Raw genomic sequence first — 17246 nt, forward strand, 5'->3', positions numbered from 1 at the left:
TGCTGCGTATGCCTTGTTCTATGCTGCATGTGATGCCACCCATGTTAGGTATGCTCTCCACACAGAGGTGGTCAGAGCAGGGTTTGGCTCTTCTACAGCTTTTACTCGTGGCGTCTTTCTCCAAGTCTGAGGAGCGAGTGTGCAGCCTGATGGGGGAGCCAGAGGAGCCCCAGCTCTTCAAGACTGGAGACATCATCTTGGGTGGAATCTTCTCCTTTCACAGCAGCTGGAAGAACATAGAGTCTAACTATGTTCACAGTCCACTACCATTGCAGTGCACAAGGTAGTTTAAAATCATACACATATGGATGAATTCATGCACAATTCTAATATACATGTTTTTTATTTTATATGTAATTATAACCCTTTGGTTCAAGTCTGAATTTCAGAGCGTTCCAGTTTGCCCAGTCAATGCTGTTTGCCATTGAGGAGATAAACAACAGCACAGACCTTCTGCCTGGCATTAAACTGGGATATAAGATCTATGATGCATGTGGTTCGATTGCACGGGCAGTCAGAGTGGCGCTGTCTTTGATAAATGGCAATGAGGAAACGGCCACTACGTTTGAGAAACCTTGCAGTGGATCTGTCCCTGCCATCATGGGAGAGACCTCCTCTTCCCCCTGCATGGCAATCAACACTGTTATTGGACCTTTCCACACTCCGATGGTAAAGTGTTTAAAACATAGAAGATACCATGTCAATTTTTCGGAATACTTCTACCTCCCTCATCCGTAATTCTAAAATGAATAATGCATTTGTGATCTTTTTTTTTTCTGTCCCCAGGTCAGCCACTTTGCAACATGTGCTTGTTTAAGCAACAAAGTCAAGTATCCATCATTCCTCAGAACCATACCCAGTGACTACTACCAGAGTAGAGCCCTGGCCCAAATGGTCAAGCACTTTGGTTGGACCTGGGTAGGGGCTATTAGAACAAATGATGATTATGGGAACAATGGAATGGCCACATTTATAGAAATAGCCACACAGCTCGGAATCTGTCTTGAGTACTCATTGCCTTTTTTCAGGACGGATCCACCAGAACAAAAGCAGAAGATTATAGAGACTATTAAGGGTTCTACTTCCAAGGTTATTATTGCGTTCCTTTCTCATATGGATATGGATGAACTCATAGAGGAGTTTGCCCACCACAACCTCACAGGGTACCAATGGGTAGGCACTGAGGGATGGATATCAGATTCCCAAACTGCTATTGCCAAGGGCCACTACATCCTTGATGGCTCTATTGGCCTTGCAATCCGAAAGGCCCATGTCACTGGCCTGAGAGAGTTCATGTTGGATGTGAAGCCACTCAACTCCTCTGGAAATAAATTGTTTGTAGAGTTCTGGGAGACAACCTTCGGTTGTATTTTTAATCTTATAAAGCAAACAGGAGAAAATATTGAAACCTGTACTGGTTATGAAGATCTCACAGGGATAAAAAACAGCTTCACTGACATGTCACTTATGCCTATCTTTAACAATGTATATAAAGCAGTGTATGCAGTTGCCCACACTCTTCATAAAATCCTTGGCTGTGGAAAAATGTGTAGCAACACTATAGCAACAGATCCGCAAGTGGTGAGTTATATTAAAAATTTTATGTACTGTGTGTATGTATGTATATATATATATATAATAAACGGTACATGCTACTGCTCATTTCGGAAATAAAGAATATAACAAATTAAGCTTTTCTCATCAGATTTTGCAAAATTTGAAACAGATAAGGTTCAAAACCAAAGAGGGAGAGGAGGTTTACTTCAATGAGGACGGAGACCCAGCTGCAAAGTATGACATCATAAACTGGCAGCCCAAGAAGGATGGCAGTGTGGAGTTTGTTACTATTGGTCTCTATGATGCGTCTCTGCCTGAAGACAAACAGCTTCATCTAGATAACCTAACCTTGTCTTGGGCAAATAACTCTAAACAGGTTAAGCATTATTTTTCAATAAAAAAAATATCAGCATGTTCATGAATAATGTTTCAACATCATTGAATGCATCTGAATGTGTTTTCCACACGCAGGTACCTATTTCAGTCTGTAGTGGGACATGTGCTTTGGGAACTCGCAAGGTCCTCCAGAAAGGAAAGCCTGTCTGCTGCTATGACTGTATACCGTGTGCAGAGGGGGAATTCAGTAACACAACAGGTACTATAGTGTTAATCAAGTTAATGTAGGGTAGTGCCATGAAAATATGAATTAGTTGTCAGCCATTCTTTTAAACAGTGAATCAAAATAAAAAAGTAACCTTGAATTTGGTAATGGACCCTCCTAATAAAAATGTCAATTAAGAGTAAGTACAGGTGCAGCTCATAACTTTAACATGTTTTATGAAGGCAGTGGTGGTTCATTGTAAGCAATGTCTGCAGAAGGCCCTGTAACACACAGGTCAAAACAAGACCATTATTAACACTATGAGCCACACAATTCATATGAAAATGTATCCGTCATAACAGGCTCCTTCTCTCCTTAAACATTGATACATTAATATTATATATCATATAGCATATATGGGGATTCATTCCATACATATTTGGAACAGAACTAGAAAAAGTCGGACAAAATCTGGTCGAACAAGATATTTAATGAACAAAAATGCTAAATGTTCTCATCCTTCTGCTTTTATTAAATCAATTCATTCATATTTGTTTTGAATTTCAGATTCTATCACTTGTGCGCGATGTCATCCTGAGTTCTGGTCAAATGAGAGAAGAGACGATTGTAAGAAAAAGGAAACTGAGTTTCTCTCATTTACTGAAATCATGGGGGCAATTCTCACTGTGTCTTCCTTGTTAGGAGCCTGCTTGACTGCTACAGTGGCATTCATTTTCTTCAGACATAGGAATACTCCAATAGTCAAGGCCAACAACTCTGAGCTGAGCTTCCTGCTGCTCTTCTCCTTGACTCTGTGTTTCCTCTGTTCTCTGACCTTCATCGGCCCTCCCTCAGACTGGTCCTGTATGCTTCGCCACACAGCGTTTGGGATCACCTTTGTCCTCTGTATCTCTTGTGTTCTGGGGAAAACTCTTGCTGTGTTGATGGCCTTTAAGGCCACACTACCCGGTAGTAATCTTATGAAATGGTTTGGACCTCGTCGACAGAGACTCAGTGTTCTCGCTTTCACTGTTGTACAAGTTGTTATTTGCATACTTTGGTTAACAATCAACCCTCCCTTTCCATTTAAGAATTTTAGTCATTTTAAAGATAAGATAATTCTAGAATGTGCATTAGGATCCCCTATAGGGTTCTGGGCTGTGTTGGGGTACATAGGACTCTTAGCTTTGTTATGTTTCATACTGGCTTTTCTGGCCAGAAAGCTGCCTGATAACTTCAATGAAGCCAAATTAATCACCTTCAGCATGTTGATATTCTGTGCAGTCTGGATCACCTTCATCCCTGCTTATGTGAGTTCTCCTGGGAAGTTCAGTGTGGCTGTGGAAATATTTGCAATCCTGGCCTCTAGTTTTGGGTTACTATTTTGTATTTTTATTCCAAAATGCTACATAATCTTGTTAAAACCAGAGAAAAATACAAAAAATAATATGATCGGGAAGAAGGGTTAATTTTATTTTACCAAATGTTATGGATGCTTTTGATGAAGTAAAGTGGTCTCTAACTCTCAAAAAGGTTTACATGAATCAATAAGTTTTTTTCAATGATTAAGGCAGTTTATCACTATTCATTCAAGGTTTTTTATTTCATAAATAATTTAACCAATAAAATGAATTATTATATATATAATATATTATCAGGTATAATATATGATATATTCAATGTTTAAGTCAATGTTTTTCTAATGAAGTCTAAAATCCTAGAAAAAAAATGAAATTATCTATACATCTATATTTTTTCTTTATTTTAATGTGTTTGGAATACTTTAAACTGTACCCATTGGACAACTTAGAATAGATTGATAATCATTTCACAAACTCTCCATAGCACAAAATGGTCTTTATTAAGTGTATTAAACCAAGTGATTCTTTTGTGAGGATAATAATATTTCACACATAGACAAATGTATAATAAAGCCAGAGGCAGCAGTGATGTAATAGATTATCCATAGCATGATAAAATAGATGATAGAGCATGAGATGCATCATCTGCTGGTTAAAATATTTTTTTAAATAAAAATAAATAGGTCTGCATGGAATCTCAAAAAGTCATTTTTCAGAGGCTCTGAAAAATATATCGGCAGATTGAACATCAGTATTGGACCTTTGTTATACTAAAACTATTCATGGTCCATGTAAGGCATGATTTATTTTGCAAAAAAAAATACTTTTATTTGAAACTTCTTCATGGATATCAAAGGCCTTAAAGAAGTATAAAAATTGATTGATAATAATTGACGGGTACTATTTTTCCCCAGGGTTGATTTCTCCCTGATGAACATGTCTCCTTTTGTAATATTGAATAGGTAAAATAATCGATTATAGATTGATTAAAAAAAAAGTATGATACTTTCCCCTGAAGGATATTTTATGTGAATGTATATAAAAAATCGAACAAACATTTGGAGCTCGTCACATTTGTTTGTTGAACTGCTGTCTCCAGAGGCCCTCACATGATCATTAGTATCCAATCCATGCTAACCTTGTTCTATAAATGCTAGAAAAACACTGTTAAGTGAGACTAAGTGTGGATTAGTTTCGAGCAATGCAGAGCAAAGATATGTCATTGCTAAGAATGGCCTTCGTGGTACTGCTAATTGAGAGGGCATACACTGTCTGCCTGCTTCAAGGGATGGCAGAGGGGCCTGAGCTAGCCCAAAAGGGGGACTTGACAATTGGAGGCATTTTCTCATTTCGCACCAGGCAAAAATACATCATTGACACATTTGAGACCATTCCTCAGAAACGACAATGCCAGAAGTATGTAATTTGTTCTATATAGTCATTATATGCATTTGATAACCTGCAACTAATGTAGAATTATTATTAAAAAATCTAAAAAAAATTAAAACTTTCACAGCTTCATTTTCAGGGAATTTAAATTTGCTCAAACTATGATCTTTGCTATAAATGAGATCAACAAAAATCCAGGAATACTCAACGGTGTAAAGCTTGGCTATAAGATATATGATGATTGTGGAACTATGGATGTACTTAGAGCTGCACTTGCTTTGGTAAATGGACAAAGGAGTGAACTCATTGAGAAAAACTGTACTCGGAGTGAAACAGTACAAGCTATACTTGGACATTCAGGATCAAGGCCAACTATTCCAATTGCACAAACTGTTGGCCGGTTTCATGTACCTGTGGTAAGTTAAATATAACTTGAATATGTATTTGCATATGTTTCTTTCAGTACCGTGCACAACAATTTAAAATCATCTGCAAATGCAAATTAATAATATGTTTGGACTTTTCTTACATTTAGATCAGCCACTTTGCTACCTGTGCCTGTCTAAGCAACAGAAGGACGTATCCTACCTTTTTCCGAACTATTCCTAGTGACTATTACCAGAGTAGGGCCCTGGCAAAGCTGGTGAAACACTTTGGCTGGACCTGGATTGGAGCACTAGCTGTTGATAATGAATATGGCCTTAATGGTATTTCGGCATTGATACAAGCTGCAATTGAAAATGGTGTATGCGTTGAGTATTCTGAAGCCTTTTCACGAACGGTGTCATCGCATAAACTGAGCAGAATAATAGACATCATCAAACGCTCAACTTCAAAAGTGATCATGGCGTTTATGACACATCAAGAGATAAAGGTGCTGGCAGCAGAGTTGTACAAACACAATATTACAGGACTTCAGCTTGTTGGCAGTGATGCCTGGCTCACAGACCACTCTCTCACTGACATTGAGGGCCACAGCATCCTGGTGGGCTCCATCGGCTTCACCGTCAGCAGAGCTCAGATCCCGGGGTTGGGGAAGCACCTTAGGGATGTTCAACCCTCACAGTTCCCTGACAGCCAGTTTGTCAAAGATTTCTGGGAATATATGTTTAATTGCTCTCTCAATGGGATGGATTATATGAAAAGAAAACCATGCAGTGGGCTTGAAAGCTTACATGACATTGAATCACAGTTCACTGATGTATCTGAATTGAGATTTACTAACAATATATACAAGTCTGTTTATGCTGTGGCCCATGCTCTAAACAATCTATTAAAGTGTAGAGATACCCAGAGTCCATTATCAAATGGAAGCTGTGCAGAAATAAAGTATATTCAACCATGGCAGGTGAGCAACATCCACTATGTCATATGACATATTGAATATTGAATTGCCATTTCTGGTAATTTGTTTCTGTCATTTTTCATTTTTGTAAAGGTCCTACAGCATCTGCAGGCTGTGAATTTCACGACAACAAACGGGGAAAGGGTTTATTTTGACAGTCAAGGAGACTCACCAGCGAGATATGATCTTGTTAATTTACAGATGACCAAAAAGGGAACGATGGAAGGTGTCACAGTTGGCATCTATGACGCCTCTCTTGCAGAGAACAATCAGTTTTTAATGAATAACATCTCAGTTGTTTGGGGTGGTGGTCATACTGAGGTAAAAATTTTTGGTTCCTGTTGTTAAGTGTTCATATCATAGCTCTGTTATGTGTTGTTACACGAGTTGTATCGATGAATGTCTGACAGGTTCCAGCGTCAGTGTGCAGTGTGAGCTGTCTACCAGGAACACACAAAGTGCTGCAGAAACAACGGCCGGTCTGTTGTTACGACTGCATACCCTGTCCCTTAGGCGAGATTAGCAATGCAACAGGTACATACAACTTGAATACATTTTTACATTTATATACAGTAACGTGAAATTTTAGGTCTTACTATAAATACGTAAATGTTAATTTTTTTTTCCACTTTTCAGATTCAATAGACTGCATGAAATGTCCATTAGAATATTGGCCTAATAAATACAGAGATTCCTGCATTCCCAAAGAAGTGGAATTCTTGGCCTACAATGAAACCATGGGGAGTGTCGTGGTCCTTTTTTCCCTTTTTGGCGTATTTCTGACCACCATTACAACGCTAGTCTTCTATTGCCACAGTGAAACCCCTCTAGTGCGAGCTAATAATGCTGAGCTGAGCTTCTTGCTGCTGTTCTCCTTGACTCTGTGTTTCCTGTGTTCTCTGACCTTCATCGGCCGTCCCTCAGACTGGTCCTGTATGCTTCGCCACACAGCTTTTGGGATCACCTTTGTCCTCTGTATCTCATGTGTTCTGGGGAAGACTATAGTGGTGTTGATGGCCTTCAGGGCCACACTACCAAGCAGTAATGTTATGAAATGGTTTGGTCCAACTCAGCAGAGACTCAGTGTATTGGCTTTCACTCTCATACAGGTTGTGAATTGTATACTCTGGTTAACAATCAAGCCTCCATATCCCATTAAGAATATGGAAACCTACATGGATAAGATCATTCTAGAATGTGCCTTAGGATCCCCTATAGGATTCTGGGCTGTGTTAGGGTACATAGGACTTTTAGCTTTATTATGTTTCATACTGGCTTTTCTTGCAAGAAAGCTGCCTGATAACTTCAATGAGGCGAAGTTCATCACCTTCAGCATGTTGATATTCTGTGCAGTCTGGATCACCTTCATCCCTGCTTATGTCAGTTCTCCTGGGAAGTTCACGGTAGCTGTGGAGACCTTTGCGATTTTGGCTTCAAGCTATGGGTTGCTTTTTTGCATATTTCTACCAAAATGTTACATACTTTTACTGAAGCCTCAGAAAAACACAAAAAAACACATAATGGGAAAGAATTAAAACCGTGAGATTCTTTAAGAGGATTAAAATATTGAATTTATGTGAATCTACTGATATGTGAAGTTATTATAAATGACTTATCAATATGAATAAAAACGATCAAAGTAAACTATGGTAATTAAAAACATGTATAGATAAATGGAGAGTATGTATTCATGCCACAAATTAACAACGTAAGGATGCATGGAATTACATAAAATTCCATCTTTAAAATATTTAGTTAACTTTAGTTCAACTAAGTTCAACTGAGTGAACTAATTAGTAATTCATATTATCAGACATCAAAAGTCTAAAGCTAATTTCTTTGTTTAAAATGTTTAAACTCAACCATATTGAATGATCAGTTGAGATATGGCAGAGTAAATAAAAACATGATCGAACAGCTATGGATTTATATATGATTAAAACAGGAGCCAAAGCTAATTGGGATGGTTTGTATAAGGTATTAATCAGTCGGCCAAACATATTAGCATATGTATATTATAATATGAAAATTTACTACAATTGTAGTTAATTGAAAAAGTATTTATGTTGTCACACTTTAGCCCATATGGGAATTAATGAACACTTTCATGATTGTTTGACATTTCTTTACATTTCTGATGAATTTAAAAAATCTATCCATCTGGTGATATGTAGTGAATAGTAAAACTGTTGAGAATAGTCACTGAGGTAAACATGCTGAAAAGCTGTCAATAACAAACCACTGAGAAAAACACTTAATGGTAAATAGGTCACCATCTGGTGTAAATATGCCTCCATTACCCAGTGGCGGGCGTCCTTAGGGGTTGATGGGACTAGAGTCCCCAACCTCGACACAGGGGGGGGGGGGGACGACGACATTGTATCAGATTGCCTCATCTGCTTTCAACCAGCTGAACAACAGGTGACAGACAAGTCTGCCCAGGCATAACGATGGAGCATGAGTGGATTCTAATTATTACAATACATTACGTAAGACATGGTTATTAAGCCAGGACACTATCCAATAATTGAATTGTCTATATTGTTTTTGATTATGGCCTTTCCGGATTTCTGTGAACGCAGGCTTGTTGGAATGAGGAATGTTTGTGTTTCGTGTTTGCTTGACTTGGACAACGGGTCCATTATTACATGAGCATACAAATTAAAACTATATGATCATCAGTGAATATGAGAAAATGTCTTTGTGTTTTTTTAATGTAATTATTTGTCTTGTTTATTTTCCTCCACTAAAACTAACCTGACACTATAAGGGGCATGCCTGAAAAATAAAGATCATAGATTATTATTAATGGTAATCATCAATTATATAATTGATCATTATATAAGAAATCTTCCATTTGGCAGTGGTAATATCCCATATGTTGGATCTTATCAAAAAAGAAACATGTAATGCAAACCATCAAAAATACCTATGGTTTGAATGAATGGTATAGTTCCATAGATATTTCTTGGTACAGTCATATCAACCAGTGGTACTTTGTGTCCAAGGTTTGATATCTGGTCACATTTTGTGATCATAGGATTCCCTTTTCATTATCCTTTGCGTTTCCTTGTTCGGGAAAAAACAAAAATTACCCTGACCTCCATCAGCCTTTCTATGATCTAGCTTAACAACTTAGTAAGAACTTTGCATTAAATTCCTGATGATTGATCAGCAATTCTACACAAACACACATCCTTTACATCCCATAGGGAGCATGCAGCAGTTGTTTCACACACCTGACTCCCAGGTGGTATGATGGGTTCAAGGGCATTGTGAAGATGACCTATGACATTGTTTTAAGTCTTCAGAGGCCTCTGCCGGAGTTGAGTCTTTATAAATATCTAGCGAGGTCTCCTAAGCCTAAAACAGCCTGTCATGCAAAGTGGCAGTATGTCGCTGCTGAAGCTAGTCCTCTTGGCTATGATTACCCGGATAGGGAAGGCGGTGTGCGTGTTGCAGGGGCGGGCACACCCACCTGAGCTCTTCAAGGCTGGAGATCTCATGCTAGGAGGCATTTTCACCTTTCGTACCGGGTTTAGAGGTAGCATACCAACCTTTCAGAGCATACCAATGTCACCGACATGCATGAAGTGAGTATTCCTTTTTGTTGTTTGAAGCAATGATTTTCCTTCGTTGAACTTGAACTTGTTTGACCCTTTTTTTTTTTTAATCGTATTCATCCTAGCAACTCTGTCTTTCTGTTTCTCCAGTATTAATCTAAGAGAATTTAAATTTGCCCAAACCATGATCTTTGCCATTGGTGAACTTAACCAAAGCCCTGACCTCCTTCCTAATCGCACTCTGGGGTACAAGATCTTTAATGCCTGTGGAATGTCAAACATCATGAAGTCAGCAATAGATTTAGCAAATGGCCAAAGAACTAAAATATATGAGGGAAACTGTACAAAGTCTGAGACAACGCAGGCTGTGCTAGGCCACTCCGCCTCTACTCCAACTATGGGATTTGCACGGATTATAGGAAGGTTCCAGATTCCTGTGGTAAATGTTTTGCATTGCAATTCTATATGAACACACATGGTCTTTGGTTAAGATATTTCTGATCCCTGTGGTGATCAACAATGTGTTGTCTTTTATAACTATTGAAAGTTTCTACGATGTATCGTATTTCATGAATCCTCATTGTTCCAAACTTATAATGTTGATATAATGTGTACTACAAATGTTATGACTTTGATTCTTTGACACAGATCAGCCATTTTGCAACGTGTGCCTGTCTGAGCAACAGACAGGAGTATCCATCCTTTTTCAGAACCATTACCAGTGATTACCACCAAAGTAGAGCCTTGGCAAAACTTATGAAACACTTTGGCTGGACCTGGGTTGGGGCCATAAGTAGCAGCAATGACTATGGTATTAATGGGATGACTACATTTATAGAGGCTGCACAAGAGGAGGGAGTATGCATCGAGTATTATGAAGCATTCCAGCAAACAGGGCCAATTCACGAATTAGCAAAAATTGTTGAAGTTGTCAAGCGCTCAACTTCCAAAGTGATCATGGCATTTATGACACATCGAGAGATAAAGGTGCTGGCAGCAGAGTTGTACAAACACAATATTACAGGACTTCAGCTTGTTGGCAGTGATGCCTGGCTCACAGACCACTCTCTCACTGACATTGAGGGCCACAGCATCCTGGTTGGCTCCATCGGCTTCATCGTCAGCAGAGCTCAGATCCCGGGGTTGGGGAAGCACCTTAGGGATCTTCAACCCTCACAGTTCCCTGACAGTCAGTTTGTCAAAGATTTCTGGGAATATATGTTTGACTGTTCTCTGAACGGTACTGCTAATATGCAACGAATGCCCTGTAATGGATCAGAGAGCTTACACAATATTGAATCATTCTTCACCGATGTGTCTGAACTGAGGTTCACTAACAATGTCTACAAGTCAGTTTATGCTGTGGCCCATGCTCTAAACAACCTGTTTGACTGCAAGGACGGAATGGGCCCATTCTCCAATGGGGATTGTGCAAACATCGACCACATTGAGCCTTGGCAGGTCAGTAAGTCTACAAGGGTAGTTATTATTCTATATTTATAAGGCGACAAGGAGTTTCAATAGCTTTTCATTTTCTCAAATTCTAGATTTTTTTAACCATCATACGATACAAATGCATACATTGCTAATACAGAAGGATACAATTTATTTTGTATCCCCTCTACAGGTCTTACATTATTTACAGAACGTCAATTTCACAACGAAACAAGGTGAACAAGTATTTTTTGATGAGAATGGTGATTCTCCTGCCGTATATGAACTCATCAATTTGAAAAATGTCACCTCTGGAGCGATGCAGATAGCCCAAATTGGTGTCTACAACTCAGCTTTGCCCAGCGATAACCAGTTTACTATGAATGGCATCCCCATTGTTTGGGGAGGCGGAATCTATAGGGTACATGCAGCTTTCTTCTCGCATTTCTGGCTAGTGGGGCAAAATGCCTTGCTACACAATATTTAGTAAGGTTGAAGGGATAGGTTATTCTACTGTCATCATCATCATCAATTAATTCATTTGTTCATCAAACCATTTCATATCTTAAATTATAGGCCATGTGACATGTATGCATGCATCCACTGAAGCTTGATTATACACAAATACATTGTTGAGGCACTATGACATTTTTGCTTGTGGTGCTAAATTTATATATTATACGTCAGGTGCCTGCCTCGGTGTGCAGTGAGAGTTGTGTCCCAGGAACTCGCAAGGTCCTCCAGAAAGGACAGCCCGTCTGCTGCTATGACTGTATACCGTGTGCAGATGGAGAAATCAGCAATGTTACAGGTATCACTTTTAAAGCGACACATTTTTGGTTTAAATTACAGTTCATTATAACCATTTATGAACTTGGAAATAGTTAAATAGATTCTGTGAATAGCTATTGATAACGGTATATGTATGAAATTGCTTATTCAATTAAACATTTTCATAGAAATGCATCAGAAATGACCATACATACATGATTTTGTACTGCAAACTCAAGCCTCCATTTTCTTCAGCACAATATCAATAATAGTGTTATTGATGTCTCTGGTTAAAAACAGATTCAGCGGAATGCCTGAAGTGTCATAAAGAATTTTGGCCCAATGCCAGAAGAGATACATGCATCATCAAAGAGATTGAATACCTTTCCTTCTCGGAGATCATGGGATTCATTTTAACATTGTTTTGCCTGTCAGGAGTGATTGTAACAGCAATTATAGTGTGGATATTTTTCCAATTCCGAGAAACTCCAATAGTAAGAGCCAACAACTCTGAGCTGAGCTTCCTACTGCTCTTCTCCTTGACTCTGTGTTTCCTGTGTTCTCTGACCTTCATCGGCCGTCCCTCAGAATGGTCCTGTATGCTTCGCCACACAGCGTTTGGGATCACCTTTGTCCTCTGTATCTCTTGTGTTCTTGGGAAGACTATAGTGGTGTTGATGGCCTTCAGGGCTAAACTACCAAGCAGCAATGTTATGAAATGGTTTGGTCCAACTCAGCAGAGACTCAGTGTATTGGCTTTCACTCTCGTACAGGTTGTGATTTGTATTCTTTGGTTAACAATCAACCCTCCCTATCCCGTAAAGAATATGGAGACTTATAGGGATAAGATCATTCTAGAATGTGCCTTAGGATCCTCTATAGGGTTCTGGGCTGTGTTAGGGTACGTAGGGCTCCTAGCTATGTTATGTTTCATAATGGCTTTTCTGGCCAGAAATCTACCTGATAATTTCAACGAGGCCAAATTCATCAACTTCAGCATGTTGATATTCTGTGCAGTCTGGATCACCTTCATCCCTGCTTATGTCAGTTCCCCTGGGAAGTTCACTGTAGCTGTGGAAATTTTCGCCATTTTAGCTTCAAGTTATGGGTTACTTATATGCATTTTTATTCCTAAATGTGTTATAATCTTACTACGGCCAGAGCAAAATACAAAAAAACATATGATGGGTAAGTCAACTGAAGTAAAGTACTGATTATTTGCTCTAACTTAATGTAATTATCACTTTCTTTCCAAATTGCTTGACTGTTTCTACACTACTTGAAATTCTTCATGAAATACAGAAAATACAAAAAAGTGGGTGCACTGTCCGTTTTTTTTCTTGACTCGAACATCAAAACTCCTACTGTAAATAGTTTTGTATTGTACATGACTCCCTCTTCTGATTTCCTTCTAGAACAATGTTAAAAGAATATCATAAACAATTCTTCACCACCCTCTACTTTGAATGTCAGTTGTATGACAGTTAACTTTGTATGTACTTTTTTAATTTGTAATCTAGATCTAATTAACAATATAATATATTAGTATCTATACGCTTTTATTATTATTTAAAAAATATTGACAAGGTAATTAATGCCAATCTGCAAAGCGCAAAGTTTTGTAATTTTTCTATCAAAAGGTCAACAAGCTTGTCCTGATCAATATTGACCTAAATGGCAATTAAGTTCTAGAGGCCTTACGCAATCACCATGTTTACGCACACCTCTGACGATGACTTATTGATCCGTTGTGCACACCTGGGTAGCAAGGACGAGGCTATAAAACACACATCATATCCTAGTGTCCTGGCTATGCCAAGGGTTAGGCTGTGAGATGACACCTCTGACACTCATCTGCTTAACACTGTACACTTGGATAGTGTCACCTGGCTCCCGGCTCAGCCTGGCATTAAGTCAGCATGAGCATGAAACAGAGATGTGGCACGCACTCTCAAATAGCTTGCATAATAAAGTGACCATTGAGGGGACGAAGAAGCTGGCGTTCACCTTTCAAAGGTGAGTTCATCGATTGCAAATTACAAGTGTAGGAAAACTTGCTCTCTTGAAGGGGTTGCATTTCCCAAAGAAGATTTGATTGAATTCATCAGTGCTTAAGTTTTAATTGTTTTATTTCCTCAGCAGGTAACCATTTAAATTATTTGTTTAAACAGCAAATTGGGAAAGCAATCACACAATCTCTAGACTTGTTAAATTCATAAGATAGTGTAATTATCAAACCTTTGAAATGAAATTTCATGCAATGTTATAGGATTTTAAACATTTTATTTCACAGGATTTAATACAGGACATGTTAACTTTTTTTTTTTTTACAAATTCTGAGTCTTTAAGACGCTAACTATTATTTATTCATAATTAAATTTAAATCTAATCTCAAGAAACAGTGCACAGTATATTCAATCATGTTATATTTTTTAGCAAGGAGAATGTCCAGGTGGACTCTGCATTCCTGTCCTGCGTAACTTTGAGATGCTTCACGTTGCTGGAGAACCCCTCACCTGAGGCCTGGATCGGGCCTGAACATCAACAGGTAAGGGGCATGAGACCATAGATTAATAAAAAATGTGGAAAGCCCAATGTCCTTATGTATTGAATGGAGAAAATGCTCGGATAATTCCTTCCACCAATAATTGTATTATTATTCGATATTGTATGGGTCAGTTTATGGTCAAGCCTCAGAATGTGCACATGAAAGAAGACTCACAGCAGTTTTATAGAACAGCAAATTTACACTTCAAAAAGGCCAAGCTCAACTAGGCCAGATACTATCTAACAAAATAAATGACCACACCATAAGGAGACTGTTGGCGGAATACTTATTTTGACAACGATAAGTAATGTGTTCAATAATCAAGCCCAATACAACAGATATGTAGATGTACATGAAACATGGATTATTTGAAGACATATCAGGTCATTATTCAGTATTTACTGTGATACTATCTCTGTTTTTTCTCTGTTTTTGTGAATCTGTGTGTATGTGTTTGTATGTTTTTACAGCACCACTTGTCAGCAATAATTTGTCCATCCAATCGGTCAAGAAAAACAACACCAAAAGGACCAAGTAAGTTGTACAACTAAACAAATGTTAATCAAACACGTCAACTAACAATTGAGCCACTTGCTCTAGAACAAACAAAACGATATACATGTATCAGTTTATTATATTATTGTTTTCATTAAATCTCACACATTCTTCTCAGGTGCAATCACTGTTGTTTTATTTGCTATGGAGTCAAGCGCAGTGAACAGACACCCCAATGGGATCATCTATAGGCTTGGGAAAGTACTTATATCATCTTTTCTGCTGTTGCTTGCAATCATTGTAATTCGATTAATATTAATCGTCTCAGATTTCCGATACAGCAACAACTCTTTTGTTGTGGGGCTTTTGACTCTCACGTTACACTGTTTACCTCCACCAGCCCTCCGACCCCCGGGATGGTCCTTTGTGCTGCGTCACACAGCGTTCGGGATCACCTTTGTCCTCTATATCACCTGTGGCCTGGGGAAACCAATCCATGTTTTGATTGCCTTCAGGGCCACTTGGACGGTTTTCCAATGGTTGTGTCACTCACATCAGCAGCAAGCATGTATTTTGCCACTATCTGCTGCACAGTTGATGGTTTGTGTTGTGTGGTTCTTTGTCACCCAAATGTCACCAAACAGGAATGGAAGGCAGTTATGTTGTGAAAACATAATACGTGAAAGGGATGTCCAGTTTGCTGTCATTTACTGGGCCACATCGTATTTTTTATGTTTTTCATTTACACTTTTACTGCGATCAATACAGGCTAAATTGAATGTATTTAGCGCTCCTATGCACATGCGTTTGCTAGCCTGTCTACAATATGCCAGGGTAATAACAAAGTATATCATTGTTATAAAACTCAACATGCCCCTGTGAACCTTATTTGTAGATGGTATTATGATGCTACGATGATAAAGATCCTGAAACATTACATTAAATATATTAAAATGAAAAAAGAGTTGTAGGGAGACAACACTAATCGTTTCTTAAAATGTGCTAGGCTAATGCTTAATAGATGGATACAATTCTTAATTCATATTTTAGATTATTACGACAGATAGAACCGGGGTTTAAGTAAAGGCTCAGTTGATAACTTTGTTATTTTTCAACGTGGACCCTATTTTCCAATTGTTCGAGATTGGGCCAGTATTGAGCGAGCATGGTAACCCTTTGGAACAATAGCACTCAATTAATCAATAAATATTTTCAAGCCAGAGCCTAAGTCTAAAGAGCACATATATTGTAAAATCCAAAGCAATGATTCAAGTGCCCGGATCAAAAAAACGTATAATGTGTATCATTTCAAATAGCTCTACAGTTAACCAAAAAACATCCAAACATTGACATGATATATATTTTTGTCTTCTTAAAAAAGATTGATTAGAGAAACAGGAAGATTTCTAGATGTTACCTTGAAGAATTAGTTAGTTAGTGTGTTGTTGTTTTTTAGATCTAGAAGTCTTGAGTGAAAACTGACAATATGTCAGGCTAATACGATCAGATCTGACCCATTTCCACCCTTCAGTTCAGCCTTGCCCTGTCACTCTATCCTGTCAACATGAAGATGTTACTTTATAAGGCCCATTACGATTTTTGTGCTGTGTGGCAGTGTATACTACAGAAAACAACAAAGCCATATGCAAATAAGTTTAATATAAAGTCTAATGTACATTTTTGTAATGGGTAAAAGTTTTGTTACTTACAGTCTCAGAATGTGATGTACCCTATGTAATATGTTTTTTTCAAAGCAGAGACTCACTTCATTCAAGAACATTTAAAGATGAGTTTCAGATGATGAAAAGAATATAACAATATAAGTGTATATATTTGTTATTAAAATCAACGTGCCATAGCATACATTATTTGTTTATTGTGTTTCATAGAGAAAAATAATGAAACAATATACATATATTACAATTTGATAATAATTGTTGAACATGCATTATGTAAACAATGTCTTCATTAAAACATACCACTAAATGTCTATTGATGTCAAATGTCTATAGGATGACACTTTACACATAACAATGTCAAAATAATACTTTGTCATAACATGAAAAAAGGTTGGAAGCGCCCTTGCAAATTTACAGAGAAAATCATAAAAAGTGTTGGATGTCAAATATAAATAAATTGCCATTTACTAATGCTAAAGGTCATAAAACTAACGTAGAACATATAGTAAGCCTTTGAGATGTAACAATATTCAGTTCCTAATGGTTGTTCATGCTTACAAGCA

At 38.0% G+C, this 17246-nt stretch overlaps 4 protein-coding genes across 4 annotated transcripts; all 4 read left to right on the top strand.

The window, feature by feature from the left end:
* Positions 1-9: 9 nt before the first annotated feature.
* Positions 10-3567, top strand: LOC132475004 (extracellular calcium-sensing receptor-like). The gene is made up of 6 exons (XM_060075960.1): positions 10-283; positions 378-669; positions 787-1581; positions 1706-1933; positions 2029-2152; positions 2666-3567. The coding sequence occupies exons 1-6, from the start codon at positions 21-23 to the stop codon at positions 3565-3567; spliced, it is 2604 nt and encodes an 867-aa protein (XP_059931943.1). The 5' UTR covers positions 10-20.
* A 1081-nt stretch (positions 3568-4648) lies between these two features.
* Positions 4649-8699, top strand: LOC132474868 (extracellular calcium-sensing receptor-like). Its single transcript, XM_060075768.1, has 6 exons — positions 4649-4875; positions 4976-5264; positions 5384-6196; positions 6287-6514; positions 6604-6727; positions 6830-8699. The coding sequence occupies exons 1-6, from the start codon at positions 4661-4663 to the stop codon at positions 7726-7728; spliced, it is 2568 nt and encodes an 855-aa protein (XP_059931751.1). The 5' UTR covers positions 4649-4660; the 3' UTR covers positions 7729-8699.
* Positions 8700-9578: 879 nt separating this feature from the next.
* LOC132474632 (extracellular calcium-sensing receptor-like) lies at positions 9579-13272 on the top strand. Its single transcript, XM_060075427.1, has 6 exons — positions 9579-9786; positions 9907-10195; positions 10405-11217; positions 11384-11611; positions 11878-12001; positions 12262-13272. The coding sequence occupies exons 1-6, from the start codon at positions 9587-9589 to the stop codon at positions 13173-13175; spliced, it is 2568 nt and encodes an 855-aa protein (XP_059931410.1). The 5' UTR covers positions 9579-9586; the 3' UTR covers positions 13176-13272.
* Positions 13273-13558: 286 nt separating this feature from the next.
* On the top strand, positions 13559-16796 carry LOC132475045 (uncharacterized). The gene is made up of 4 exons (XM_060076011.1): positions 13559-13977; positions 14398-14509; positions 14980-15043; positions 15183-16796. The coding sequence occupies exons 1-4, from the start codon at positions 13796-13798 to the stop codon at positions 15884-15886; spliced, it is 1062 nt and encodes a 353-aa protein (XP_059931994.1). The 5' UTR covers positions 13559-13795; the 3' UTR covers positions 15887-16796.
* Positions 16797-17246: the final 450 nt, after the last annotated feature.

This window comes from Gadus macrocephalus, chromosome 16 (genome assembly GCF_031168955.1).
Source record: "Gadus macrocephalus chromosome 16, ASM3116895v1".
In the NCBI taxonomy this organism is placed as follows: domain Eukaryota; kingdom Metazoa; phylum Chordata; class Actinopteri; order Gadiformes; family Gadidae; genus Gadus; species Gadus macrocephalus.

Bases quoted from the DNA above. Each gene is read 5' to 3' on its own strand.
- LOC132474868 (XM_060075768.1), top strand. From the start codon at position 4,661: ATGCAGAGCAAAGATATGTCATTGCTAAGAATGGCCTTCGTGGTACTG. The intron at 5,265-5,383 runs GTAAGTTAAATA...TCTTACATTTAG, and splicing joins GCCGGTTTCATGTACCTGTG to ATCAGCCACTTTGCTACCTG. The intron at 6,515-6,603 runs GTAAAAATTTTT...AATGTCTGACAG, and splicing joins GGGGTGGTGGTCATACTGAG to GTTCCAGCGTCAGTGTGCAG.
- LOC132475004 (XM_060075960.1), top strand. From the start codon at position 21: ATGCTGCATGTGATGCCACCCATGTTAGGTATGCTCTCCACACAGAGG. The intron at 1,582-1,705 runs GTGAGTTATATT...TTTTCTCATCAG, and splicing joins TAGCAACAGATCCGCAAGTG to ATTTTGCAAAATTTGAAACA. The intron at 1,934-2,028 runs GTTAAGCATTAT...TTCCACACGCAG, and splicing joins GGGCAAATAACTCTAAACAG to GTACCTATTTCAGTCTGTAG.
- LOC132475045 (XM_060076011.1), top strand. From the start codon at position 13,796: ATGACACCTCTGACACTCATCTGCTTAACACTGTACACTTGGATAGTG. The intron at 13,978-14,397 runs GTGAGTTCATCG...TATATTTTTTAG, and splicing joins CTGGCGTTCACCTTTCAAAG to CAAGGAGAATGTCCAGGTGG. The intron at 14,510-14,979 runs GTAAGGGGCATG...ATGTTTTTACAG, and splicing joins TCGGGCCTGAACATCAACAG to CACCACTTGTCAGCAATAAT.
- LOC132474632 (XM_060075427.1), top strand. From the start codon at position 9,587: ATGTCGCTGCTGAAGCTAGTCCTCTTGGCTATGATTACCCGGATAGGG. The intron at 9,787-9,906 runs GTGAGTATTCCT...CTGTTTCTCCAG, and splicing joins ATGTCACCGACATGCATGAA to TATTAATCTAAGAGAATTTA. The intron at 10,196-10,404 runs GTAAATGTTTTG...TCTTTGACACAG, and splicing joins GAAGGTTCCAGATTCCTGTG to ATCAGCCATTTTGCAACGTG.